Genomic DNA, 27,835 nt, shown 5'->3' on the forward strand with positions numbered 1-27,835 from the left:
AGGGAAATAGAATCAAAGAGCTAAGAGAAACAGATAAGTATGAGAAAAAATGTGTGAAGCTTGCTGGGCAGACTGGATGGGCCGTTTGGTCTTCTTCTGCCGTCATTTCTATGTTTCTATGTTTCTAGTGTGCACCCCCTTGTGCTTGCCGACCCTGGATTTTATAACATGTGCGCGCAGCCGCGCACATGTTATAAAATCGGGTGTACATCTTAAAATCCGGCCCATATGCTGCAGGGTAGAAATACAAGTATTTCATAAAATGTGCGTATATCATTTGTGTGGATTATAAAATACTCATGTACATCTGCTCATGGCCATATAAGCAAGAATATGCAGCTACACTCATTTGTTTGAAAGTTTATCCTCAATACGCATAAGTTTACCTACACACGTTACATCCTCCAAAGAGGAGTTATAATTTATGCAAGTTAATCTGTGCATGTATTTGGGCATTTACACCCACATTTTCCAAGTGAACGTATGTGCATAAATTCACTTTGAAAATTTGGTGAAGTCTGCGCATAAAAGGTTTGCACAGAATTTACCCCACCATCTACAGTTATAAAATCACCTTCCCTATGTTTATTTTTCCTCCAGCAACTTTGAGCTACCAGCTGAAATGAAACTGGCCTCTATGGCGCCATAATAGTTCATTTGCAACTATCTGGGGTTCCCTGCCATCTATATTTATCCTTCCTAACTTAGATCAACCAGTGATTGACAGTCTTAGGCCAAGTAACACAGATCATGGCTCTCTACAGAAACCCAAGTCTGGTTAATGAGATACCCAACTCCCCAAGGATTGTGAACATTGCCTCTGCAGCATCCTCAGTCACAGTCCTTGACCCAGCCAGCCCAGGGGAGAAAAACCAAGCCTGGGAATCATGGCAATACACAGTACTGACACTGAACTACTGGGCCAACTCCTTTAAAGATATTTTTGGCTAGTTTTAGAAAACTTTATCAGTTCAAAATTATTTCTTCCAGCCCACCTTATGCTAGTTCAACAAATTAGGTTTTATAGAACTGATCCTAGGTTACGCACATGGTAGTTACATACTGTTAATTTTATGACACTGTATACTAGTATACTGAAGATTCTTTAGTAGAGACAAAATGGGAGAATCGTCATACCAAATAGGGCCTATAAAGAGGCTTTTCTTTTTTTAAATACATTTAGGGTCTTCTTCATCAAGAACATCCTCCTATTCTTTGCCTACAAACCTCAATACCATTTCAAAGTGGAAAAGAAATTGCTTTATTCTCAAGAGCATTTTTAACATAGAATCTTCTTTCTGCACACAAAAGCCCTTATGTAGCACTTGGCATTAGAGCATGTGCAATGAAGCATAATCTTGATGTTTCTCTAGATAAAAAAATAAACTTTGGACTCAAATCAAATCATACAAATACATGATGAGATTAACACTCATTTCAACACATACATTTTTGTCTGCAGACTTCGCAGGGTGGGTACCTCACCATCCCTTCCTTAAAAAAAAAAACACATTTGGTAGTATCCACAGGGGATAGGGTGATTCAATTTATCAGCCCTAAATTGTGGAATGATCTGTCATGCAATTTGAGGAATTGTCAGTATTTTGTGAGCTTGTGAAAAGGATTAAAGTCATGGCATTTTAAGATGGCTTTTAAATGCTAGGTTTTTAATTATATTTATATTATGTATTTTGATCTGACTTACTGTATTAACCTTATTGTTCCTCACCAGGGAAGTTTTGTTAATTTAGAGCATGTAAAAATGTTAAATAAATACATTTTTAGACATGATCATAAACCAGACCAGCTCTTCTTACTAAATATCAAGGATGCAGGTCATTAAATATAAAATGTATCTCGGTCAAAGTTTAAACGATAGCACTGAAGATTTTACTTGGAGTACACCAGTTAGATAGTCTAAATCCATCGGTAGTAATGTTGAATGATGATTTTCTGAAAATATCACTGAATTCCACTGTGCATCTTATTACCAGCCAAATGTGACATTAAATTTTATCCCTTGTGGCTTAGGACTAAATGCTTGTTCTGATCAAAATGGCAACACTCAATTAAACAGCATCTTTCAAGATCCATGCTCTCTAGTGTTACTCTTTTTAAGAGAAATAATGGGAGCACTGACCTATATTGCGCTTCTTATTATCGATGGAGATGAAGCATATGCAGGGATTATTGGTGATGTATTGAGCTGCCCAAGGGACATTGATCTGTGTGCCAGCTTCATAAAAGAGTCCCAGAGCGTAGCGAGAGGAGTAGCTTACGGCTTCCAATTGCTGCTTCTGACTTTTGTTAATTACTGTGAAGGAAATATAAAAGACAATCACTGTGTGTGAAACATGAAAAATACCATGGCTAACCTGATTATTCTGCTCTACAACATTACACACAGTTGATTGCCCATTTACTAATAAGCACTCTTTACTATACCTCAGCAATATCTGTGTTAAGTTTTTAAGTGCCTTCGCAAAACATTTTCTGTGAAATGAATAGTGCTTTTTTTTAAAAAAACAACAACTTTAAGTACTTGTCAAAAATGATGGGAGAAAAGGCATGTATGTGCATAGCCATACTCCTTTGACTTCTCTCTACGACTGGTACCATTTCTTAGTCGTACTTTTTTGTTGTGGTTAAAAGTTTATGTACTAATACACTGGACATGTACTTTTACCTGCACAGAGCTGGTCAATTCCAAAGTAAACACATACATGCATTCTTACCTGTGGGAAATACGTAGACAATTGTTGTCTTTGCATCCCATGAGAAAATCATTTCTTCTTCAGTTAATGTTATTATGGTCTAATTTTGGATAAGATACTGAGAGGCAGGAGCATAGCTACAAGAGAGCTTCAGGGGCCTGTTATCCCTCACATTTGTCTCAGGCCCCCCTCTCCTAGCAGTAAGATTATGACACATCTGAGTCCGCCCTTTACAGGTGCAGCAGAGGGCCAGGACATACAGGAATTACTGTCAGACCATGATCCCCTGCATCTTTAAAAAGGCTAACTTAATCAAGGAAACAACACCGCCCTTGGGCTAGTCCTGTAAAGATTTAAGGCCAGCAAAGTCCTTCTGTTTACTTTTGGCAGGTAATAATCCCCCACCCTCTCCCAGCCCTCCTCTCAGCACTTTAAAAGTCCAGGAATGCCTGTCATGGTTGAAAGCCTGTTTATATAATTGCTCTATAGCAGCCTAACACTTAAATAAAGTAGGTGCCGTAAGAACAGAGGGATAGTGAGACAGTCAAAGCAAAGAGAATGAAAAGACAGAAGTTACAGAGTAAGACCCACATAGGATGGGGTAATAGATGGAGGTGGAGCAGGATGGGGTGGTGGCTAGCATAGTGCTCAACAATGTTAATCTTGGGTGCTCCCAAAATTCAGTTCTGGCTATGCCCCTACTCAGAGGACACCCTAAGGCAGGGGTGGGCAATTCCAGTCCTCAAGGGCCACAAACCTGTCGAGGTTTTAGGATATCCTAATGAATATGCATGACATAGATTTGCATACAACTGAGGCAGAGTGCATGCAAATCTCTCTCATGCATATTCATTAGGGATATCCTGAAAACCAGACTGGTTTGTGGCCCCCGAGGACCGGAACTGCCCACCCCTGCCCTAAGGCAACCAAATCAATCACAAAACATGCAGGGCAAATATGCTTTTTGGAGTGTGACACACACAGTGACCAATATACAAACACAACAAATTATTAACATGCATATATATATATAGAGAGAGAGAGAGAGAGAGAGATAAAAAGAGATAAGATTTTTTAAAAAAGGCATGAGAAGTGAAAAGAAAGTAGAGCGTGCTGCAGAAATTAACAGGCAACTGCAAAGAGGAATACAATTTAACTTTGCATTTTGAAGCTTTTAAAACAGATTTTTGAAGAATCTATGCACATAGCAGAGTCAGACCTTATGGATTCTGGTTTACTGCTCTTGGAAAGGAAAAGGAACTTGATGAGGAGTACCTATAGGAAATATGCACTCAGGGGCTAATTTCAAAAGGATTTCTAAGCAAAACCTATTTAAGAATGTAAATTAGATTTTTAAAATTACTCAGGGAAAAGTATAATTCGATTACATATATACTTTTCTCCGTACTCGTGGTAGCCATTATACGGGGCGGAGATGGGGCAAGGAAAGCATTTACATACACTTTCGATTTTTGAAGGTATGCATGTAAATATGCATGCCGAAAATTAAACCTGCTCCAGAGTAAGTGCAACTTCCTGTGCTGTGTGTATGTGCACCCACATGTGGACAATCCATAAATTATCAAAGTGGATTTATACACACAAATCCACAGGCTTTTTGAAAACTACTCTCCATGTCTAGGAAGAGAGAATGCAGCAATCCTGTCCTACAGAACTATGATGTTTAAGCAAAAAATAAGTCCAGGTCTGTTTACATTTCTGTCAATCAAAGGGGAAATGTTTCCAGATACAAGGATGTTGATTGTACTACTCCAACCTAATAAATCTCTAATGATACAAAATAGACTTAATCAATAGGTCTATTCTATGGACTCCATAGCATAGACCTATTGATTAAGGAAGTATATATCAGTCTCAAGGAATCTTGAGGTTAGAGTTCAATTCAAAGAGACAGTAAAGCTAAGTCATTTTGAAAGGAATCACATTAAACTTTGTTGCTATGACATTTTAAAATGATTACCAGAAATAGTAATCTTGAATCATTGAAGAATTGCAAAAGCTTGCCAGAAGTGCACCCATTAGATAATATATTTACCTATTAGCATTGGCCTTATTATACTTTCATAAGCAGACATTTATCACTGCAAAAATGTACATAGTCAAGTTAAAAGCACTTTATTTTATCAAACATCGGATTTAAAATAAAACTTTATTATTTGGTGAATACAGGCTTCCAAGTGATTTAAAAATAAGTACACTTTGCTAAATTTATAACTTAGTAGGTAACACTTTTCAGGAAACATGCCCCTAGATTCATCAAAATGCTATAATGTTGCATTAGAAAAAGGGGGTGTGTTTATGATAATTTTACAATTCCTGTATTTTATGTCCGGGAGGGTATAGCATCCAACAGGATAAAGATCATACAAGAGACTAAATGCTCAGTAGAATCTATATGGGTAGAAATCCCATGTGTGTTGGGTAAGAGTATAATGATAAGAGTATACTATCATCCACCTGGCCAAAATGATCAGACAGATGATGAAATGCTAAGAGACATCAGGGAAGCTAAGCAACTAACCAATTTGGCAGTGCAGTAGTAATGGGAGATTTCAATTACCCTAATATTGACTGGGTAAATGTAACATCAGGACATGCTAGAGGCATAAAATTCCTGAATGGAATAAATGACTGCTTCACAGAGCAATTGTTTCAGGAACCAACGAGAGAGGGAGCTATTTTAGATTTAGCTCTTAGTGGAATGCAGGATTTAGTGAAAGAGGTAATGGTGGTGGGGCCACTTGGCAATAGTGATCATCACATGATCATATTTGAACTAATGACTGGAAGGGGGACAATATGTAAATCTACAGCTCTAAAACTAAATTTTCAAAAGGAAAACTTTGATAAAATGAGGAAAATAGAAAAAAACTGAAAGGTGCAGCTGTAAAGGTTAAAAGTGAAGCACAGCCAGATGAATCCATGCATTAAGAAAGGTGGGAGGAAAGCAAAATGATTACCGGCACGGTTAAAAGGTGAGGTGAAAGAGGCTCTTTTAGCCAAAAAAACATCCTTCAAAAATTGGAAGAAGGATCCATCTGAAGAAAATAGGAAAAAGCATAAGCATTATCAAGTTAAGGATAAAACATTTTAAGGCAGGCTGAGAGAGAATTTGAAATGAAGTTGGCTATAGAGGCAAAAACTCATAATAAAAACTTTTTTAAATATATCCGAAGCAAGAAACCTGTAAGGGAGTCAGTTGGACCATTAGATGATGGAAGGGTAAAAGGGGCTCTTAGGCCATTGCAGAAAGACTAACTGAATTCTTTGCTTCTGTGTTTACTAATGAGGATGTTAGGGAGATACCAGTTCCAGAGATGGTTTTCAAGGGTGATGATTCAGATAAACTGAACCAAATCACTGTGAACCTGGAAGATGTAGTAGGCCATATTGACAAGCTAAAGAGTAGCAAATCACCTGGACTGGATGGTGTACACCCCAGGGTTCTGAAGGAACTAAAAAATGAAATTTCAGATCTATTAGTTAAAATTTGTAAAATATAATTGAAATCATCCATTGCACCTGAAGACTAGAGGGTGGCCAATGTAACCCCAATATTTTAAAAGGGCTCCAGGGGTGATCCAGGAAACTATAGACCAGTGTGCCTGACTTTAGTGCCAGGAAAAATAGTGGAAACTATTCTAAAGATCCAAATCACAGCGCATATACAAAGACATGGTTTAATGGAACACAGCATGGATTTACCCAAGGCAAAATCTTGCCTCAAAAATTTTATTTTTTTGAAGGAGTTAATAAACATGTGGATAAAAGTGAGTCAGTAGATGTAGTGTATTTGGATTTTCAGAAGGCGTTTGACAAAGTCTTCATGAGAGGCTTCTAAGAAAACTAAAAAGTCTTGGGATAGGAGGCGGTGTCCTTTCATGGATTACAAACTGGTTGAAAGACAGGAAACAGAGAGTAGGATTAAATGGTCAATTTTCTCAGTGGAAAAGGGTAAACAGTGGAGTGTCTCAGGGATCTGTACTTGGACCAGTGCTTTTCAATATATTTATAAATGATCTGGAAAGGAATATGACGAGTGAGGTACTCAAATTTGCAGACGATGCAGTATTATTCAGAGTAGTTAAATCACAAGCGTATTGTGAAACATTGCAGGAGGACCTTGTGAGACTGGAAGATTGGGCATCCAAATGGCAGATGAAATTTAATGTGGACAAGTGCAAGGTGATGCATATAGGGAAAAATAATCTATGCGTTCGGCTTGGAGAAGAGACGGCTAAGGGGGGATATGATAGAGGTCTTTAAAATCATGAGAGGTCTAGAATGGGTAGATGTAAATCAGTTATTTACACTTTTGGATAATAGAAGAACTAGGGGGCATGACATGAAGTTAGCAAGTAGCACATTTAAAACTAATCGGAGAAAATTCTTTTTCACTCAATGCATAATTAAGCTCTGGAATTTGTTGCCAGAGGCTGTGGTTAGTGCAGTTAGTATAGCTGGGTTTAAAAAAGGTTTGGATACGTTCTTGGAGGAGAAGCCCATTAATTGTTATTAATCAAGTTGACTTAGGAAATGGCCTCTGCTACTACTGGCATCAACAGCATGGGATCTTCTTAGTGTTTGGGTAATTGCCAGGTTCTTGTAGCCTGGATTGGCCACTGTTGGAAACAGGATGCTGGGCTTGATGGGCCCTTGGTCTGACCCAGTATGGCAATTTCTTATGTTTTATGAGGTCTGAGGAAGAGGAACAATGTCTCGGCCCTGCCAGAATCACCAGTGGGGCTTGGGGAGGATAAGCAATCCCACAGCCTTGCCGGAATTGCCGGGGGGCTTGAGAAGGAGAAACAATGCCATGGCCCTGCGGGAATCATCGGCAGGGCCTGAAGAGGAGGAGTAATGCCGTAGCCCTGCCAGAGTTGCTGGCGGAGCCTGAGGAGGAGGAGCAATGCCATGGCCCTGCTGAAATCACTGGTGGAGCCTGGAGAAGGAAGAGCAATGCAGCAACCTTGCTAGAATCACCAGTGGGGCATTAGGAGGAAGAGTATTGGCACAATCTGCTCTGTAGAAAGGAGCTCTAAGTCAGAGCTAGGTCGACTAACTCAACCCCAAAGAGCTAGTCCTGTTAGCTGTGAGAGATAAAGGAGACTCCTGCTGCTATTTCAAGAGGGGGCGGAGTTAGACTGTATGTGTGAGGGAGAGAGAGAGAAGGGGAGTCTGTGTGTGTGAGAAAGGCAGTATGTGTGTATGTCTGAGAGTGTGGGAGAATGAGATTCTGTACATGCATGCGTGAATCTGTGACAGCATGTTTAAGAGAATGAGAGAGCATATTTGTGCGTGTGTGTGTGTGTGCATAAGGGTGTGAGAGAGCACGTGTGTGAGAGAGAGGGAGAGTATGTGTTTGTGAGAGTGAGAGAAGGCATAAGTGTGCTTGTGTGAGAAAACAATTGAGGAAGGAAGATCATGTGTGTGTGAGAGAGCGCATATGTGTATGTGTGGTTGTGTGTGTGTATGTGCGTGCGTGTCTGTGAGAGAGAGAGCACATGTGTGTGTGAGAGTAGAAAATGTATGTACAACAAACTTCCTTCCTCTCTTCCTGCTAAATCATGAAATCTCAGGGCATCTGGAAATCAAAAGTTCCCAGGTATGGAAAGCAGGGAATTTTAAAAATCCTTATGTGTTTTAATTATTGGGTGTTATTTAATGTGTCTGTTTGGAAATATATTATTGGTGTTTGGAAAATGTTTATGTAAGTTTTTAATTATTGGTTGTAATTCTATTTGTTAGTTGTTTTGAACTATACTCTTTATTCATGTGGATTTACTACTATTAATGGAATTTATATTTTGTGATTTTATTGTTTTATGAGGAATGGTAATGTTTACTTTTTTCCATTGTTGCACTGCATACAGAGTCTGGCTTCTTGCGATTTCCAGCTCAGTTTTTGTCTGCACTTTTCCATTTATATTTTATGATCTCTTTATTCTGTATTTGGTGAGTGTTTGACTGTGTTCTGCATGTGTGACCGAGGTGAGGTATTCTGCTAGTGTATAGTTTCTGTATAGAGATCTATTGCAGCTTGGCTTGTTATGTTTTTCTAGTAGGGGTGTATTGGTGTTTTAGGCCTGTTATAATGTTTGCATTGTTACCTTTTTATAGGTAGAGTTGTTGCTGCTTGAGTGCTGGCAGTTAGTGCTGTTTTGATATAGAAAGTTTATTGCATTGTAATTCTGTTTTCTTGTGGCTTTCAGAGGGCCAAGTACATGCCCATGGTATGTTATAGTAGGTCTAATATCATATGAGTTCCAAATGTCTGTTTTACTTCTTTGCAGGGTTTTCTTGCTGGCATCACAGCATTATATGTAAATATAACATTCATATTATACGTGATATTTTATCTCAGAAGACTGTACATTGAATATCCTTTTTCATATAAAGTCTGTTATTATAAATGTATAATTTTTAATTGTGTGTAGGGAGGATGTGACAAGCTGGGATGGAGTGCAAGGCTGTAAGGTTTGCCTAGGATGCCTAACACCCTTGTACCAGCCATGGGCATTGCTGTACAAACATTTGACAAAGGCTCCTAACTCCTAGTGTCATGCTTTGTGAAATGGGTGAGGGCGCAGCTTTTCACTTGGCCATAGACGCCAAATTGCCTGGCTACAGCTCTGCAATCAAACCAAGCTCTGCATTGTTATATAGTTATATTTCTGATCAGGTATGTTAAGTATTTGCCTTTGTTTTTCTGATGAGTCTTTGTCCTCTGTTTTTGCCCCAGTTTATGGGCGAATGTTTATATTGCTTGTTTTTCTTTTTATTTGTATTTATCCTTGTAAATTTTTTCTTATGTTTCTTGACAAGTATTTTCTTGTTCACATGTAAATTGAAATGGTTAAAAATAAAAAAAAACAAAATCCAAGCACTGTGTATGTTATCTTTGTCATTTCTGGATACAGAGCACGGGTTATGCATAACACTATGATAGTGCTAGTTGTCCATTCAAAGATAATGTTAATAAGTCAGCATGTTTTGATGCTGTGGTGATGTATAAACTCCCAATAAAAATATTGAAATACATATCATATCCTTCCTAATGCAATATAAACAGTACCCCTGTCCTAGTTATTCCTTCTACCTACTAACTCTTGTTCTAAAGTAGGAAAGTACAAGGCTTCACCTTGGAATCAAATGAAAAACCTTGAACATTATTCTTCCTTGCTGTTCCTTAAAAGAGGAGCATTCTTGAGATTTGAGGAGAGAAGATTTGCATTGTGACAATAAGGGGCATTCGTACAGAGTCGCCATGCATTTAGCATTTTCTCATCTGATCATATAAAACCTTCCTTGTCTTTTGCCTATTAGTTATATTACGTCTACCATAACAGATTGTTTCAGATGATTTCATTGTCCTCCTGACTAAGAGTTCCCTGGCACAAAATATAAGGCAGATATTCTGCCTATTCTCTCACGCTCCTGAGAAAAATCACTAGTTTAACTTAAAAAGGAAAATCTGTGGCTACATTGTATCACAATAGCTGAACTGAGCAGAGACCCAAACATGCCGAAGAATTTAAAGCTGAACCCATTTTATTGTTTAAATGTATTTCTTTAAAATAAAACAAAGGCCAAGCAAATTGTTTTGTCTAGGTGTAGATCCAAGGTGGTTTTTTTTTTGTATAAATGTATGCTTTTAATATTCTATTTGCTATCCTGTATGTTGCCACAATCTATGAAGTGGTGGCTTAGAAATGTTTTTAAATAAATACTTATAGCCCGCTTATCTATAATTCTAAGTGGGTTACAATTTTACATCCATGAACAAAAAAACAGTTTGTGGGGTGTAATGGTCCTCATCCATTCACCCTCCTCCTTTAAACACCTGGCAACATATGAGCCGAATTTCTCACTTAGGATCGTTTTTCCTCTAATAGAAAGATGTAGGCCAGATGTGCTAGAAGTTGGAGTCACTTTTCATCTACAACAGAAAGCATACTGCCCTAATATAAAGAGAATACAATTTTAGTTTCTTTGTCACTGCATTGTCGCATGATTTCTTGTTGCAATTCAACATTCAATCCTACTAGACCACCACATTCACATGGTATATCACCACCAAATCCAGTAACTTTCCTTGATGGAGACTTCATAGCCTTTAGGGGGTAATTCAGTAATTGGTAATTTTTGCCGGCAGACTTTACAGTTTACACCAGTTTTCTAAGACAAAGTACTGCATTACTTTCCATTGAAACCTGCTGCATACATTTATTAGGTACATACATTTGGAAAGGTAAAAATATGGGCACAAGTCCAATCCCCTTCTCAGCCTCATTCTCGGGAATACCTCTGCTCCGTGCAGGTAAACTTATGACCATGCATACGTCTGCCAACATATTGGGTAGGCAATTTTGTAAAACTGCCCTCAATGTTTAAGTACAGCATTATCTGAAACAATTTATTAACGGATAGATTTTTTAAAAATACGCACACGCGTTCATGTGCTCGCACTACCTGGCGCATGCACATGGACGTGCGATTTTATAACATGCGTGCACCGGCGCCCGCATGTTATAAAATCCGGGCCGACGTGCACGGGGGGGGGGGGGGGAGCAGGTAGATTTCCCTAGTTTACATGCAGCGACGAGATCGGGCCTCCGCCAGTTCCCTCCCAGTCCGCTCCAATTAAGGAAGGGACAGTCCCAGGGGTGGGGAGGGGCAGCCCAGGGGGCAGGGTGGGGCGGAGCTGGAGGCCGCCAGTACAGTAGCCATTTGTCGCTGTGCCAGGGAATCACGTGCCAGCAGCTTGCCGGCGTGCGCGTGACGAGATCGGGCCAATTAAGGAGCGGACTGGAAGGGAACTTTCCTCCCCCCTACCTACCCTCCCTCCCTCCCTCTTCCCCTTTCCTCCCCGACCCCTTTGAAGGCCCTACCTTTGCTTCTTTTCTTTATTTTGGAACTTACGCCAGCTCCTGAGCTGGCGTAAGTTGCGCACGGCAGCAAGCTGCTGGCGTGTGATTCCCCTGCACTGCGGCAAATGGCCTCTGTACCGGCTGCCTCCAGCTCTGCCCCGCCCTGCCCCCTGGGCTGCTCCTCCCCACCCCTGGGACTGTCCCTTCATAGAGGCCTGGCTTTTGTGCACATAACGGGGGTTATGTGCGCAGCTGGGCCTCTTCTAAAATGCACGCAGCGCGCACAAGGCCCAGCCACACAAGTAACCCCCATTTTTACACTTGGGGGGGGGGGTTAAAATCAGGCCTTTAAAGGGCAATTTTCAAAGAATTTTGCCGATGAAAACCGGCTGTCCGAAAAGTGCTCACTCCTAAAGCTGCATTGAGATGAGGCATTCCCAAGGGTGTGCTTAGGTCAGGGGAGGAAAGTACACATGTAGATGGTATTTTCAAATGTATGTGCATACTAGTCAAGTAAATTTCTACCCACACAAAAAGCAGTGCAATTTTCTAAGTGAAAGTCCTTGCATATTTTCCCCTTGAAACCTGGTTGAAAGGTAAAAAGTTAATGTGCACTTTGCACCATTGTGGGCAGTTTGAAAACTGACCACTGAAAGCCCAAGCACTGGGAAGTAATAATAAAATGCAGCATATTTCATTGGAGGAATGATGGCCGTATGTGCTAACCATTTCCCCACAGACATAAAATGGGAGAAAATGTTTAGTACATCTGGCCCTGAATGTTGTTTTTCTTACAGTGACATTTAACATGATGCTGGCTTCCTGCCGCTCACTGGTGGTTATTTCAGTCTACAGATGATGTGATTTGTAGGCGATAGCAAAGGTTATGAGAAAGGCATCATTTCCTGGTTGCAATTTTCTCCTCACTCTTTGTTTTCAAGAGTTCAAAAGACTGGATTTATAATGTATCACCATAGTATATTAACGACACATCAACTGTGTTGCTGTATAGCAGCGATACAATAATTTAATATCTAGTGCACTATAGCAATGCACAGTTATCAATCAGGATACCAAATCATTTCAGTCCAGAGCATTACATTGTAGTGTTTATTGCCTCAAATGTATGGCATAGTAAGTAACTTAAGATGCATTTGTTAAGTTACACTATTCACAAAGGGGCAGGGGAGATATGACATAAGAAGGGTAATTTTAAATAGTGTGCATAACTTGGCATATACATGCATAAGTAGGTGTGCCTAAAATTATGCCTGTATTTTATTAACTGTGCAGCAGGAGCCACGGTTTATAAATACCACCGCATATCACTACCCCAAAAGTATGTCTTAGTACATCAGGGCACGTGCTAGGGTATTAGGTGCCCTAAGCAAATTTTCTGCCTTGGACCTCCCCCCCAGGTCCAGGCCCCAACCTCCCTGGCCCAAACACACAAGTAAAAATTATGCAACAATAAAATGAAGAAATATAAAACATCAATAATAGTAAAACCATACCAATAAAAGGAATATTTCAAAATAGCAGACAAACAGTGTGACATCCAAAAATTAAAAACGCCAAAAAAAAAGTTCCAGTTCCAAAACAAAAACTGAAAAACAGCGCACACATCAAAAATTAATGATTAAAACTAACAAAACTACCTGGGAACGTTTGATTTCCAGATGCCCTGAGAATGTCGTGGATTAGCTGATGGGGTGGGGATCTCGGGTTGTTGTGCACAAACTTTCTCCTTTCTTTCATATACACAAACACACACACACACACTGATATTCAGAGTTAGCTGGCTACCTTAGCCGATTAACCCCTAGATTCATCAAAATGCATTAGTAATGCATGGATAACGTCTGCGATAAGAAAAAAGAGCGTGTTTATGGAAATTTTAAAATTACTGCACCACGCAATAACATACTACTTCACATCAGTAGTACCACATGGTACAGTAAACTTATTGCACCCCACAATAATTCCTCTTTTTGCATTTGAGTGAGAGAGTGTGAGAGAGAGGACCTCTAGGGAGGCCTCACAGTGTGCAACTATCTATATCTCTATAGGAGGGCCAACTAATAGGTCGAGGTGAGTTGGTGGTGGTGGTTTAGGGGCCAGTTTCACATGTATGAACAGCACAGTATACCTAGGTGAAGATTTGACATCATTTGGATCAAGCTAGGGTGAGAAAACATAGTAGAAATGGCATCTTTGTGAGACTTTCCTCACTCCAAATGATGTCAAATATTCACCAAGGTGTACTGTGTTGGTTGTATGTCTCACTCTACATGTGAAACTGGCCCCTAAACCACCAACAACAACTCACCTCGACCTATTAGTTGGCCCTCCTATAGAAATATAAATAGTTGCACACTGTGAGGCCTCCCCAGAGGTCCATTCTCTCTCTCTCTCTCTCTCTCTTTCTTTCTCTCTCTCCATGCAATATTGCCCCTAATTTTCATAAATCCCACCCACAAACTTCCCTGATCCCACCCCTTACAAAAATTTGCATTCATGCTGTGCGCTACTGTTATTATCACGCGCGATAACACCATAACACATTTTGATGAATGACTCGGTAATTCTGGTTGGGCCAAAGAACTGTCCTAAAGCTAGCTGGCTACATTTAGCCGGCTAGCAGTAAGATAGCTGGCTATATTCAATAGTGCAGTTGCACTACTGAATATACCTCTAAAGTTAGCTGGATAAGTTTATCCAGCTAACTTTGTTATCCAGACAGTGACTAAATAATGACCTCCATAAGTGCGCATATTTCCAAACCCTGCCCCCGGAATGCCCTCTTTGTATGCGCATATTTTTACACATGGCAGCAAGGGTACATGTGTACTCCCACCCTTCTGAAAATTCGCTTACCACTCATGGAGACTATTTATGCAAATATGTGCCAATTTTATATGCACAAGCAAGCCCCTGATAAGTCTTTGAAAATTCATCCCTGGCGATCTATAGTGACTTCTTCCTGGTATCTTTAAGATGACTGAGAGAACTGAAAGACATTACAGCCAAACTGAGAAGTGAAATTGTGAGGCATGAGTGGCTGTTTTCTTTTGGCCTCTTATTTAATTTCAGCGGGACAAACTATAAAATCAAGGCAATTAAGGAGATAACGAAGACATTCCTGAAAGTGGGCTTAGAGATTACTAGCCTGAAGGAAGTTGCAACGGAGAATATGGCGCCAACTTTGCTCCCTGAAAGGGACTTCTCTAAATGGCAATGAGGAGAATGACAGCAGGAGATATGAGGTCTGCAAAATATTGAAGGAGACTACAGGAAGTGGAATTTAAAGTACAGGGAAGATGGCGAAAAGAAAGAATGGATCAAGATTCGCTGGAATTAGTCAATTCCAGGTCTGTTTAAAGAAGAAAATAATAATCAGAACAGCAGCATAAACAGCACACAAAAGGAAGAACTCATAAACAAAAGTTATACATACTAATGGTAATTCACAAATTACCATTGATATGTATAATCATACATTATTACATACCATTGATATGCAATAATCAGAACAGTGGCTGTTTTTGCCGCTGTTCTGATTATTATTTTTTCTTTATACAGACTTGGAATTCACTTTGTGAGTTCCTCCCGAAACAGCCCCTACCGTGAAACACAGTTGGGGGACTGTATTCCTGTTATATGAAACTAGCTATTGGAAACTTAAAAAATAAATACAACTTTTGAAGAAACAGAAGCACCTTTCCATTAATTTGGAACAGCAATACTTGTTAATCACATACCTTTCCATGCTGCATAATGACTTCTTGTGTAATCACAATTCCTGTGAGCAGTTTAGTCAAGCCAGGTCTCTTTGTGAAGCAGTGCAACATACAGGACCTCAATAAGAATTAACATGTATTCCTGATACCATATGTGAAGGAACAGATGAGTACACATTGGGAATGCATTTTTAGAGCTGCCAGCAGCTCTTCTAATGAATTTTTTGCTGGTAAAGTTTGCTTCATTAGAATTCTTCACTGTTTTAAGGGATCATTCAATAAGCTGACAACTATAGGAGGGCATCAACAGGACACAATTCACATGCATTGCAGAGAAAGCCCGGATAGTCACTAACCACGATAGGGTCATATTTGCATGTAAGCAGCAAAACAATTTTAGATTGAAATATTTATTTATTTAATAGCATTTTCTTATCGCTTCACTGATTAATCACTCAAAACAATGTACAATACATAGTTTTCTTTGATGAGGTAAGTTTGTCTATACAAATGCTATATAAGGGTGAAAGGCAATTTTCAAAGTGTGTCTTGTAATGTTGAGAATATAATGAAAAACTTTATTTTCGCTTTGTTGATGTGTCCCATTGCTAGCAAAAGTGAGCAAGGCGGTGGTAGTCAGGTTCTTTCAGATTGACAGGAGTCTCATGAAAATGTATTGTGCCACTTCACATTAAGCTACCTGAGCAACAACCATACAGACGCCACACAACTCAAGGAAAACACTTTCATATGGTCCAGCTACTGACATGTACCTCAAATGCCAGTAGTACATCAAAGTATACTAACCTAATGTGTGCGGAGAGCTACTTTTTACAACAAAGTCGACACAATGATAGCACAAAATAAAAGACTATATCCCAAAATAAGAATGAAAACTCTAAGAATAGAAAATGTTAATACTTTTTAAATATAGGTAGGGAGATCCACAAATTTGCCTCTTACTAGTTCCCCCCCCCCCCCCCCTTAGTAGGGTAGTGAACGATCTCAGAATAGAGAAGTTTGATACTCTCCAGTGAGAGATGTCTTAGGTTTGAACAAAACTCCCGTTCTCACCTGAATGCAGGGGCAGTCCAACATCTGAGAACACCACGTCTTCAAAGTAGGATTGGCCTTTTCCTCCACAGGGAGAGGACCAAGGGAACGCCTTTCTCAACAGAGAGGTGCAGGAGAAGAAAACATGCTCCTGGCCTAGGAAGATGGCTACGTGCCAACATCAAGGTTTCCAGGTCTTCAAGGCAGGAAGAAGTCTTGAGGTTCCAGAGAGTGAATTCCTCAGAGTTTTGTGAAGTAAATACTCTCAAGAAAGAGAGGTTTGAGTCCATATTCCTCATCTGCCCAAGAAAGTAGTTGGAAAAGGTGGGAGAAAAGGAGGATAATTCTTGATGAGAGTTCAGAGAGAAACGTGCCCAGCTGAGGGAAAAGTCCTAAAGAGTTGTTGACAAAGAGGAATCAGCTAGAGAGGTTCATCTATTGTAAGAGAAGAGGAGAAACAGTAAGAGAGGTTACTGAGAGAGAGGTCAGCAGCATCCAGAAATAGATACGGGGAGGGGAGAGCCCAGAGAGGGTTCCTGCTCCAAAGAGCTTACCTGTTGAGGGTGTGCAGCTTTTTGCTAAAGAGAGAGAATGAAGTTTTTTTTTTTTTTAGTGCTTTTGGATTATATTTTCTGAATTATTTGGTGCATTAGAAAATAGTGTGCTATTATGAATTTTGTTTGCCTGCCACCAGAGACCAAGAAATATTTTTATTTTTTTGAACATCTGCCTTCAAATGTGCAGTGTAGTATTTTTGGCAGGCTGGGACTTGGACTGGCATGCAGAAGAGCCCCAGAAGCCAGAAAAACCTTAAGGACCTTGAAAAAGAGATGTTTCCTTTTCCCTGTGTGGGAAGGATTCAGGAGGCAAGCAGGACCGGTGCAAGGGGATTAGGCGCCCTAGGCACCTTCTGCCTTGTGCCGCCCCCAGTTGCAGCCCAGGCTCCTACCTCTTGTGAGCGGTGGTAGCAAAGAAGAGTGGAGATTTGAATCCCCAGTCCTCTTTGCTGCCGCCGCTCGTGCCCCTTAATAGTCAGTGCCCTAGGCCCAGGCCTAGCTTGCCTAGTGCTTCTGCCAGCCCTGGAGTCAAAGCTACTGTTCTGGCCCATGACCTTTCCAGCGAGTACCTGTGTCCAGACTGGGGCAGGGGCTACATATATGTAGCAATTTTCAAATGCAAAATTATGAAAAGAGCAATTTCCAAAATGTACCTGTCTGAAGAGAATGCCCACCCTATAAGCAAATAAAAGTACTTGCATGGATCAACTGTGCATACCTCTACCCATGGGGAAAAAGAAGGTAGGCTAGGGGCATAATTAGGTTAGGGGAGACAAGAACATGCATAAATGCAAAACCCAGTTTTAGGCGCATAAATTACCTCCGTAAGTTTACATTTTCAAAACTACATGTTTTATGTTTCACGGAAAAATACTAATGTTCAATCTCTGCAGGTTGTATTTCCTGGCCAATTTTTAAAGGGAAAGTCTTTCCCTTTGAGAACTGGTGTAAAGTCTATAAGGACGAGTACCGGTGGATTTCACACCTGCCCAGAGTTTGAAAAATTGTCCCTTACGAGAGAATTTGGAAATCAGATAGAATTTTTTTTTTTTTTTACTGTTTAAACATTAATGGCTCTTAGAAATAACCTCAGACTGCTGAATGATAAAACAAATTTCTGCTGTCAAAATGAAGACCTTATCAGGGAGAGTTTATTGGTCTGCATTATTTTCACAAGGACCTAAAAGATGATGTTAGTAATACTGATTGCCCTTCTTGGGAAGTAGATTCAAAAGGCCCATTTCGTTAGAATGACAACATCGATAGGAAATGCCCGCTGATTTCAGCCTTTATTTAGAAAATTCCATGCAGCTCCCAAAAGATATTGTCTAATGCATGTTTCAGCTCTCGGTAAGCCTGGATGCAGCGTCTTTTTTGAATCCTATTCTTTCTGTGTCCCTCTCTATTTTCTCTCTTAAGAGTACTTGGTGTGCACTAAGTAAGCTTTGAGCTTGCATTATCAGTAGTGCCTGTGACAGTCCGTGCAGCAAGAAGCAACTTTTTTGAAATACGTTCACTGTGCCATAAAGTTTTACGGTATTTATTAGAACTTACAATACATTAGTACATGCCTTAATATGAAGAGTGTCCCTAAATACTTCCTTGGAAACTAATTTAGCTGAGCTGGGCAGGGAGGACCCAGTGACATTGTTAGGGTTAATTACTCAATAATTTATAAGCCACATTTGAAGTCCTATTGATCGTGGGGAATGTTCTATTGAACTAGATTTAACTTAGAGTTCTGTGCATGCTGGCTTAGGTCGATACCTTATTACGACAGATAATTTAAGTCTCATGCTTATTTAGCTGATTGCATGTAGAATATATCATCATCATATCATTAAGGGACTAGCAAGGGAAAGTTCCTATCCAGTGAAAATGAAGCAATGTCTGCAATAGCTAACATAATACTTTATGGATGAAGAAAGAATAGCACCACATGGAGCCACATATCATTTGACTGTAGATGCCATGCTGACAAGTTAGTAATAACCACCTCCCCCTTCCCCTCTCCAAGCAGAAGCAGCTCATTTTCTACATTATGGGACGGAAATTTACAAAGCCAGATGTCTGGAGGCTTTCGAAGAAGAAAAATATCCCATAATCATGATGTTGGTCCCAGCAGTGCCAGATTTCAGCTTGCTGTGATCGTGCTGTTCCTAGAATTTACAAACATTGTGTGTGATGCCAGGTCGTTATTTTCCTCACTTTCCATTTCCATGATTCATTTCAAGCAGATGGGAATGAATTTGCGTTTCGGGTAACTTGCGGTTCCTCAGCTTTTTGGTGGTACAGTACTGTACTGGACTGCACCATTATTTGTTTGACTGCACTAAGAGTGAAGGACTGGTTCATCACACAATCGCTGCAGTAACATATTAGAAATAGCTAGTCAGACTGTGCCTCTGCCATGGCAAGAAAAGGCAAAGGAATCGACCCAAAAATCACCAAGAATGGACAACTTATGTTTTTTAAATCTCTCTCTCTTTTTTGTTTTTTTTTTTTAAATGACCATGCCAGCTCTGGTCCTGATGATAGGTTGTTTTCAAATCGCCAGTAAAGCCGTGTAGAACTGGCACCATGCAGCATTCTGCACTGATTTTCCCCATAGAAGGCTGGGGGAGGTAAAAGTCAGTGGGAGTGCTTGTTTCCCAAGCAATAATCTCTCAATTGGGCAGGACTAATGCTAGCCTGACCATTTAAAAAAATAGCTCATTGTGCCTTTGCTTTTCAGGGCAAATGGAGACCTTATGTGCTTGATTTTCAAAGCGACGTACAAATAAAACCTTAATTTATGCACGTTAAATAGCATGTTGAAAATCAATTAGGGGATTGTGCATGTACAAGTATGCACAAAATCCCATATAGGAAGTAATTTTATAAGGAGTTACATGTTGAAATGTAACATGCTATCATACCAATTTTAAAACGCCATTTACGCACGTAAAGTATACTTACACATGGCTATCCTATTGACGATTCAATGGCCTATATTGAAGCAATTTTCAAAAGCTCACTTAGGCCTGGATTTTCCATTCTCACAGAGAATGGAGAATCCAGCAGTAACGGGAGGTGGGGGGCGAAGGGGGGAACGGGCCTGCGAAAGCCGGCAGCGATCGCACCACCGCGGTGTTATCGCCGCCAGCTTTTGCACCCAATAGCGCAACCGTGAAAGGTGGCGCTATTGGGCGCGCTACTGGTGGTGATAACATGGCTTACCTTATCGCCGCCAGTGAAAATACCGCTGCATCCGCCTCCTCCCCGCCCCGACTCCACCCCCCATTTGCTATCGCACGCGAAAAGTCCCTTTTCGTGTGCGATACGGATAGAAAATGACCCCCTTAGATGGGTAAAATGCATTTATACATGTAAAACCCAATTGAAAGCATCTAAATGCTTTTTAAAATCAGGCCTTTTGCATGTCCTTTTACCTGCACTTGCATGAGGCATTCCTGGGGGCAGAGTTTCAAAAGTATGCTCCTAAATATACACACAGAAAGTTATATCTGCTCTGGATGTATGTATACACGTGTTCTGGGACAACCAGCAAATTTTCTAAGTGGACATGTACATGAGTCCATTCTGATACTTCAGGCTGATATAAAGTTACCTTCCCTACAGACAGTGAAATACTCTAAGGATCTCAAAGGAAGCTAATGTCCTCGCACACATACAAATTGATGGAGAAACACAGAGCAGTCCTCATATCTTTCCTATTGCTTAAAGTACTGAACTGTGCCTATTTACTAGAGACTGTATGACCTTAAGCAGCTTGTTATTCTTCTGTGTCTCATTTCCCCCATTCTAATTCAGTATACAGGATGCAGTCATACAATTCATGCACCAGAAAAGTCATGCCAGATCTCACATGTGGCAGCACAGACGTATCTTCTGTATTTATCTGAGACCCCATCTGCTTCTACAGCACTGGATACATCGAAATTCTTATGAACTGAGATGGGCTGATATTTTGGAAGCATTCTGCTCATGTCCTGAAGGAGTAGCTTTGACTCAATTATTTTGCTCACAATCTCAATTTTTCATGTTATCACACAACAGGACTGTAATTTTTCAGTCTGAAAAATATGTTGGGACAAAAAAAGGTCTTCCCTGTAAGAGAGAATGTCATTCTCTCTACAACATAAATTTGCAATAGAAAAATGCTGCCATCAAAATTCACCATTCAGAAATCAGATTACAAATGTAAATTCCAGTTAAGCCCCACTATGGATCAGGATCCAAGTGATAATAATAATAGGGAAACAGTTGAACCACCTTCAGTTATTGATAATAGTTTCAAATTATTACTATTAATAAACTCTACCAGGCAACCCACATTAAGTACTTTCAAGGATTTGAGAAGAAGTTAAGTTGACCTCACCGTTCCAAGCAAGTTCATGCATACATAGAAAAATAAGAGAAATCCATTCATTGAAGAGTTGCAGAAGTACAGCCAGAAAGGAGAACCCGCAAACGAGAAGCTGTCTCCTAAAAGCACACTTCCTCCAATTCCCCTCAAAAGATTCCAGCCAGGAAAATGACTACTTCTGTACCTCCCCATTCCATCTAAGAAATAAACCCTGCCAGCTAAAATGACTAACTTCCACCGCCTGGCAATATGCTTACGAGCACTGTGGCTTCATGAGAAACTCAGCTGCCGTATTTTATCTTAAAAAGAAAAAGATAGCCATTGATGCTAATAAACTAGAAAACCCCCTACATCTTTTTGTTACTTTATTTTTAATAATAACTTTCAGTATCATTAACAAACTTTCAACGTACAAGACAGCAGACATGCCTAGAAAAACCACCTCATCATTAGCCATTCAATAACATGCTATCACCTAACCATGGAAAAAGGGTTTTGCAGGCCCGCCCCCCCCCTGCTCCCCTGTTACCGCCGGATTTTCTAAGGTCTATGACCTTAGAAAATCCAGGCCTAAGTCAGAACAAGAAAATCCCTATAAAACAGCATATTTCAGACATTCTACCAGCACTTCCCCCATTTTTCATTTCAACTGTGCTTTCATATAATAGTTGCCACTACATATTTTAGAGACTAGTGTTGTTTAAGTTACTGCTAATGAAGCAAACATTTCAGACTAAAATGTTAAACACTTTAGTCTGGATTTTAAAAGGCCTGCTCGCGTAAAATCCGGGGTTTACGTGCATTGCTGGGCCTTGCACGTGCCGCACAAATTTTCAAAAGGGCTCAACCACGCACTTGAACCCCGGTACGCACACAAGTGCCAGGCCTCTTCAAAGGGGGCAGGCTGGGGGGGGGGGGTTGTTCTGGGCGGGGAGGGGCGGAGTGGAACGGAAGTTGGCTGGGAAGCGTGTTCCGGCAGCTGGTCGGTGCGTGTAAATGTCTTCTGTTCCCGAGGAGCAGCAAGTAATAAAATAAAAATAATCAGGCAAGGTAGATTAGCTTTAGAGGATGGGGAGGAGAGGGGAAGGGAAAGGAAAGGAAGGTTAGGCAGGAGGTTAGGGAAGTTCCCTCGCAGTCCACTCCTTAATTGGAGCGAACTAGGAGGGAACTGGGGAAAGGCCTAATTGCGTCGCCATGTGGACTTTGCATAAATTCACCTCCCCTTGCGCGCAGCGCCCGCACATGCATGTTGGATTATACAATCCAGCGCGCATATGCACGCGGCCACCTGATTTTATAACAGGGGAAAACGCTGCCGGCACCTCAGACCCTCTTCTGCCGCTGGTTGCAGGGGAAATGCTGGCGGCACTATAGGCCCTTTCCCGCTGCAGGCTGCAGGGAAAATGCTGGCGGCACCGCAGTGACTGTTCTTTGGCCACTGGATCATCCTTTTGCTGGCAGGGAGTGGGAATCCCGCTAGCACATCGCAGTTCCGTGTCGCTGAGACCTTCTTTTGCTGGCAGTGAGTGGGAATCCTGCCAGCACATCACATTTTCTTGCCACCGTGGGAACTTTCTTTTGCTGGCGGGGAGTGGAAACCACGCCAGCATGTCACTGCTCCACGCCACCAGAACTGCAGGCTTTCCTGCCAGCAGAGTTGTTTGCCTGAATGAAGAATGAGGTACAATTTTGCCGCCTCAAAATCTTGCCACCTGAAGCGGCTGCCTCACCCTGCCTCGTTATAGAACCGCCCCTGCTAGCAGCTCTTCCATATAATTCTTCCTGAGGAGTCCTCTGCAATTTCCTGGTCCTCTTCCTCCCTCTTTTTGACCTTTGTTTTTTCAACAGCAGGGGGCGGAGGCAGGAACCCTGCAAGAGACTCAGAAGACGTTAAGTTAAGTTCTCCTCTTCTCAGGGTTATCAACTTAATATGTCAGCAGGTTTCACCTTTCCATATTTATAGGCAAAACTGAAAGCCCTTTGCATTTCCAGATTCTGTTCCACTCGATGAGCATCTCTATCCTGGGTGCCTTATAGCTTTACTTTCTTGGTTTCTTTGTAGCACCATCGGCACTTTTCACAACACATTACACTATGGATGATCTAGTACCTATTTCTAGGGCAACATTCATGTTTCTAGTGCCTGAAAATAACATTTAGTACTGGGGAAGGCAATTTTGAAACTCCCTGCGGTACCTGCAGGCCTGTAAGCCAATTTTTACAGGGAAACTCCCACAAGGGGCTGTGCTGCAGGGAGTTTTTGCAAAGAATGTACCAGGATTTCAAAATGAAATGCCCGCATGTACTTAAGGGGGTCTACCCTAACCCCACCTCTTTTCCCTATATGGAGGGGGGGGGGGAATTTTCAAAGAGGTTTTTGCCCACTGATAAATATAGATAAGACCCAGTAACAACATTCAATTGAAATGATAAAGGTTAAAATAACAAGCACTTTAATAGATGGGATAGTGCCATACAGGTGAAAAAAAAAAAAATACTTGAAGGAGTTGATCTGATGACTCAATAACATACTGCCATGTGCGAAATGAAGGTCTGATTCCCAAACCCAGCTTCTGCCTCTTAGACAACCTTAGGCTGAGGCTGCCCACTTGCAGACCCTAGGAAGAGGGAGACTCATTCATCTCAGAACGGTGACCTCTGATGGGACATCCGTACCAGGTTCCACATGGTCTGTGGGCCCTAGCCATGGACTGCCACTGTAATAGCTGGAACAGGCAAGAAGCAGAGTAAAAATGAGGGGAACACCCTGGCTAATTCCGCAGTCCAGTGGAGCCCAGTTCTGATTGAGTTGGAAACCAAAAGGACTAAGAAGGAAAATACAAAAAAACGTTCACACATCCGAAGCTCACATCAACATTAAAGGGAGACACAAACAAACCAGTCAGTTTCCTCCATACACTTAATACACCCTATCATTTAGTTGGATTTAAAAGAGGCATTCTGGGGGCGTTTCTGGGAGGGGTTTAGTTATCCAGCTGACTTAGCCGATTTTGAACTATATCTGGCTAGGTTCAGAGCAGGTCAAATCCGGCCAGAAAACTTGCTACTTAATCAGATATCTTGCTGCTGTAGCCAGATAACTTATCCTCTAAACAGTTTACTGAATATTGGTCTCTTAGCATTGATGGGATCAATAATGTTGATCAGGTATAATTAATTCCTGGGGATTATGCTGCCTATTTATTTTCCTTTCTATGTTTTCCCTATTAGCTCCCAGTTTTCCTTTCCTTCCCCCTTTATTCTGGAGATTTTAGTGGGATTGATGCTTCTTAGGTTATTGTTTGTTTCCAGGGTTGCCAACTGCCTCCAGATTTTTAGGACAGGTTGATCCAGTCCTGGTTTTACCCCATTGCATGCTGGGACTTATTCTGATTTCCCTATTGCATTCCCTAAGAAAAGTAAGACTATAAGTACCTGCAAGCAGGGGAGTAAAACCTGTAGTGGATTAACCTGTCCTGAAAATCTGGAGCCAGTTGGCAACACTAACCCCAAAGCATGCTGGGACTTATTCTGATTTCCCTATTCCATTCCCTAAGAAAAGTAAGACTATAAGGACCTGCAGCCAGGAGAATAAAACCAGGTCTGGATCACCCTGTATAAGTTCTCCTTTTATTAAAGCTGCAGTTCAAGCAGCAAAAGTTGATAATTTCCAGAGACATGAAGTATTCATGCTCCTATATACTTTAGCTTGTCCGTCATCAAGCAAATATTACAATGCTAATACATACGGAGGGTAATGGTGTGCACGGGTAAAAAATGTGTTTGATTTTTTTGTTTCTTTTCAGGAGGGGTTGGGTTCTCATGAATTTTGTTTCGTTTAATGTTTATTTTGTTTCTTTAGTTAAAAAAAAACAACCAAATAAACATTTTTTTAAAAATGGAAAAAAAAGAAACGGTGCCTCTCACCCAGGCTTCAGCATCAACCTTGCTTAAGCCTAGGCTACTGTAGATCACCACAACCTTGGTCCAGAGCCAATGCAAGGCTGAGGCCTGGTCCTGATGCCTTGGCCTAGGCTCAAAAGCAGGGCCTGGCCCAGAAGCTGGGTTCTGACACCTGGGCCTTGATCTAAGTCAGAGAATAAGCCCAGACCTGATGTAGGGGCCTGGTCCAGAGGCTAGGTCCTGGTGCTTGGGCCTCGGCCTAGGTCAGAGCCCAATGCCAAGGCCCGATGCCAGGGCCTCAGCCTAGGCCACAGCACAGACTCAGGGCAATGCTGGGGCTCGCTGGAGGCCAGGTCCCAGTGTTTCTGCCTCAGTTCAAGCACTCACAAAATGCCAGGGCTAGGCTCAGAGGCTGGTCTTGACACCTGGGTCTAGGCTCCCACCCAGGCCCAACGCCAGAGCTTTGGTCTAGGGACAGGACCAGGCCCAGAGGTCAGAGCCCAGACCTCAGAGGCTTCCTTCATCTGTCTTCTTACTTCTGTCTTCTTTCTTCTTGAAATGACGCCATCCAATGCGCATGCATTGGAGTAAATTAACTCCGGTGCATCCTCTTCAGCAAAGGGCACCATTTTGCTGTACAGCAGTTCAATTAACTGCCGAACAGCATAATGGTACCCTCTGCTGAGGAGCATGCACCAGAGTTCATTTACTCTGGTGCATCCTCAGTGGACAGTTAATTTCAAGAAGAAAGAAGACAGAAGAAGAAAGAAGACTCCAAGGCTTGAGCTCTGACCTCTAGGCCTTAGCCTGACTCTGGGCTGAGGCTGTAGCATTGGGATCCAGCCTCTGAGCTGGGCCCTGGTGTCGGGCTGGGTCCGGCTCTGACTTAGGCTGAGGCACAGGCATTAGGACCTAGCCTCCTGGCTGGGCCCCAGCATTGGGTCTGGGCCTGGGCTGAGGCCCAGATGTTAGAACCCATCCTGTGGAACAAACCCCGACATCAGGCTTGGGCCCAGGGTCTAGCCTAGGCCAAGGCCCAGGTCTCAGGGCTCGGCCTCTGGGCCTGGCCCCATCATCAGGCCTAGGTCTGGGCCAAGGGCCAGGCTTTGGGACTCGGACTCTCTGCCAGACCCCGACTTTGATTCTGTGCCTGGCCATGGCTTCAGATCCCCAATGGATCAGGTAAGTGGAAGTTAGGAAATTTCTCAACCCTGGCAAACATTTTTGGGCCTCGGCCTTTTGCTCAGATCTTGGATGTCGGCCAAAGCTCCAGCATCAAGCCTGGGCATAGGCCGAGATCCCAGCATCGCACATGGGCATAGGCTGCAGCCTATGCCTAGGTGAGGTCCCAGCTTCCAGCCTGGGCCTAGGCCTAGGCGCCGGCATAGTGCTTGGGCGTAGGTCACAGCCCCTGCATCGGGCCTTGGCCTGTTCCCTAGGCGAGGACTCTGCTTCGGACCTAGATGTAGGCCCAAGAGATTTTTTTTATGAATGAAAGGAAAAGGATTTGTTTAATTCGGGGGCCTTCTCAATTCATTTTGGAGCCTCACGAAAGAAACAAATTGACCCTATTAATTTCGCTTTGCAGATTCAGTTTTTATCAAAATGCAGATCCCTAGTAGGTAACTTATGTGGTAAATATACACATAAATTACACTAATTTTCAAAGGGGCAGGACCTGTGTATGCACATAAGTTTACTTTTATATCGGTGCAAAATTTTATAAAACACCTATTCTGAACATAAAAGAGATGTGGTGAGGGATAGCAAATGTTGCTTACCTGTAACAGGTAAGCAGGGAATTCTGGTACATGAAGTCCTGTGTCAGGTTGAAGCCTTCAGACTCCTTCATTCTCACGGGACAGCAGGATGTTAATCCTCACACATGGGTGACATCACAGGATGGAACCCTGTACGGAAAACTTTTCTGTCAAAGTTTCTATAAAGCTTTGACTGACACTGGCGAAACTAAAATAAAAGTAAAAACGTATGCAGACCCAACTCTGCGGGGTGGCGGGTGGGTTTTGTGAGGACTAACATTCTGCTGTCCTGTGAGAATACCTGTTACAGGTAAGCAACATTTCCTTTCTCTCAGGACAAGCAGGATATAGTTGCGATGGAGAAGGTACAGAGAAGGGCAACCAAAATGATAAAGGGGATGGAACAGCTTCCCTATGAGGAAAGGCTGAAGAGGTTAGGGCTGTTCAGCTTGGAGAATTGGGGAATCACGTGACGTCCGCGTCACTCCGACGTGATGCGGACGTCACGTGATTCCCCGCGCATTCGCTCCGGGACCCTATTTGGACACAACCGGAACTTTTGGCCAGCTTGGGGGGGCCTCCTGACCCAACTATAGCTATGCTGAATAAGTTGGAAATCCGATCGTTTTCGCCTCATCACTTTTTTAAGTTAAAAAAAAAAATTACGTTGCGTTTTACATATGCGTTCAGAACGAATGCACACCCCTACAAAACATATAGTTTGAAAACCAGGCTACAAGAGACTGGCTACAATGTGAGAAATCTTCCATCCTTTTCTTCATACTCCAGTCTAAGCACCCAGTTCGAGAAAAAAATCAATCGTTATTATTGCTTCAGATGAAACATTC

General features: G+C 41.7%; 1 protein-coding gene across 3 annotated transcripts in view; it reads right to left on the bottom strand.

Moving 5' to 3' along the window:
• RNLS (renalase, FAD dependent amine oxidase) overlaps positions 1–27,835 on the bottom strand; it is a 572,873-nt gene that overhangs the window by 261,592 nt on the left and 283,446 nt on the right. For all 3 annotated transcript variants that reach the window (XM_029609826.1, XM_029609825.1, XM_029609824.1), the window contains exon 5: positions 2,141–2,314. In XM_029609826.1, coding sequence (XP_029465686.1) covers positions 2,141–2,314 — 174 coding nt within the window. The remainder of the gene's footprint in view (positions 1–2,140; positions 2,315–27,835) is intronic.

Source organism: Rhinatrema bivittatum, chromosome 7 (assembly GCF_901001135.1).
Source record: "Rhinatrema bivittatum chromosome 7, aRhiBiv1.1, whole genome shotgun sequence".
In the NCBI taxonomy this organism is placed as follows: Eukaryota; Metazoa; Chordata; class Amphibia; order Gymnophiona; family Rhinatrematidae; genus Rhinatrema; species Rhinatrema bivittatum.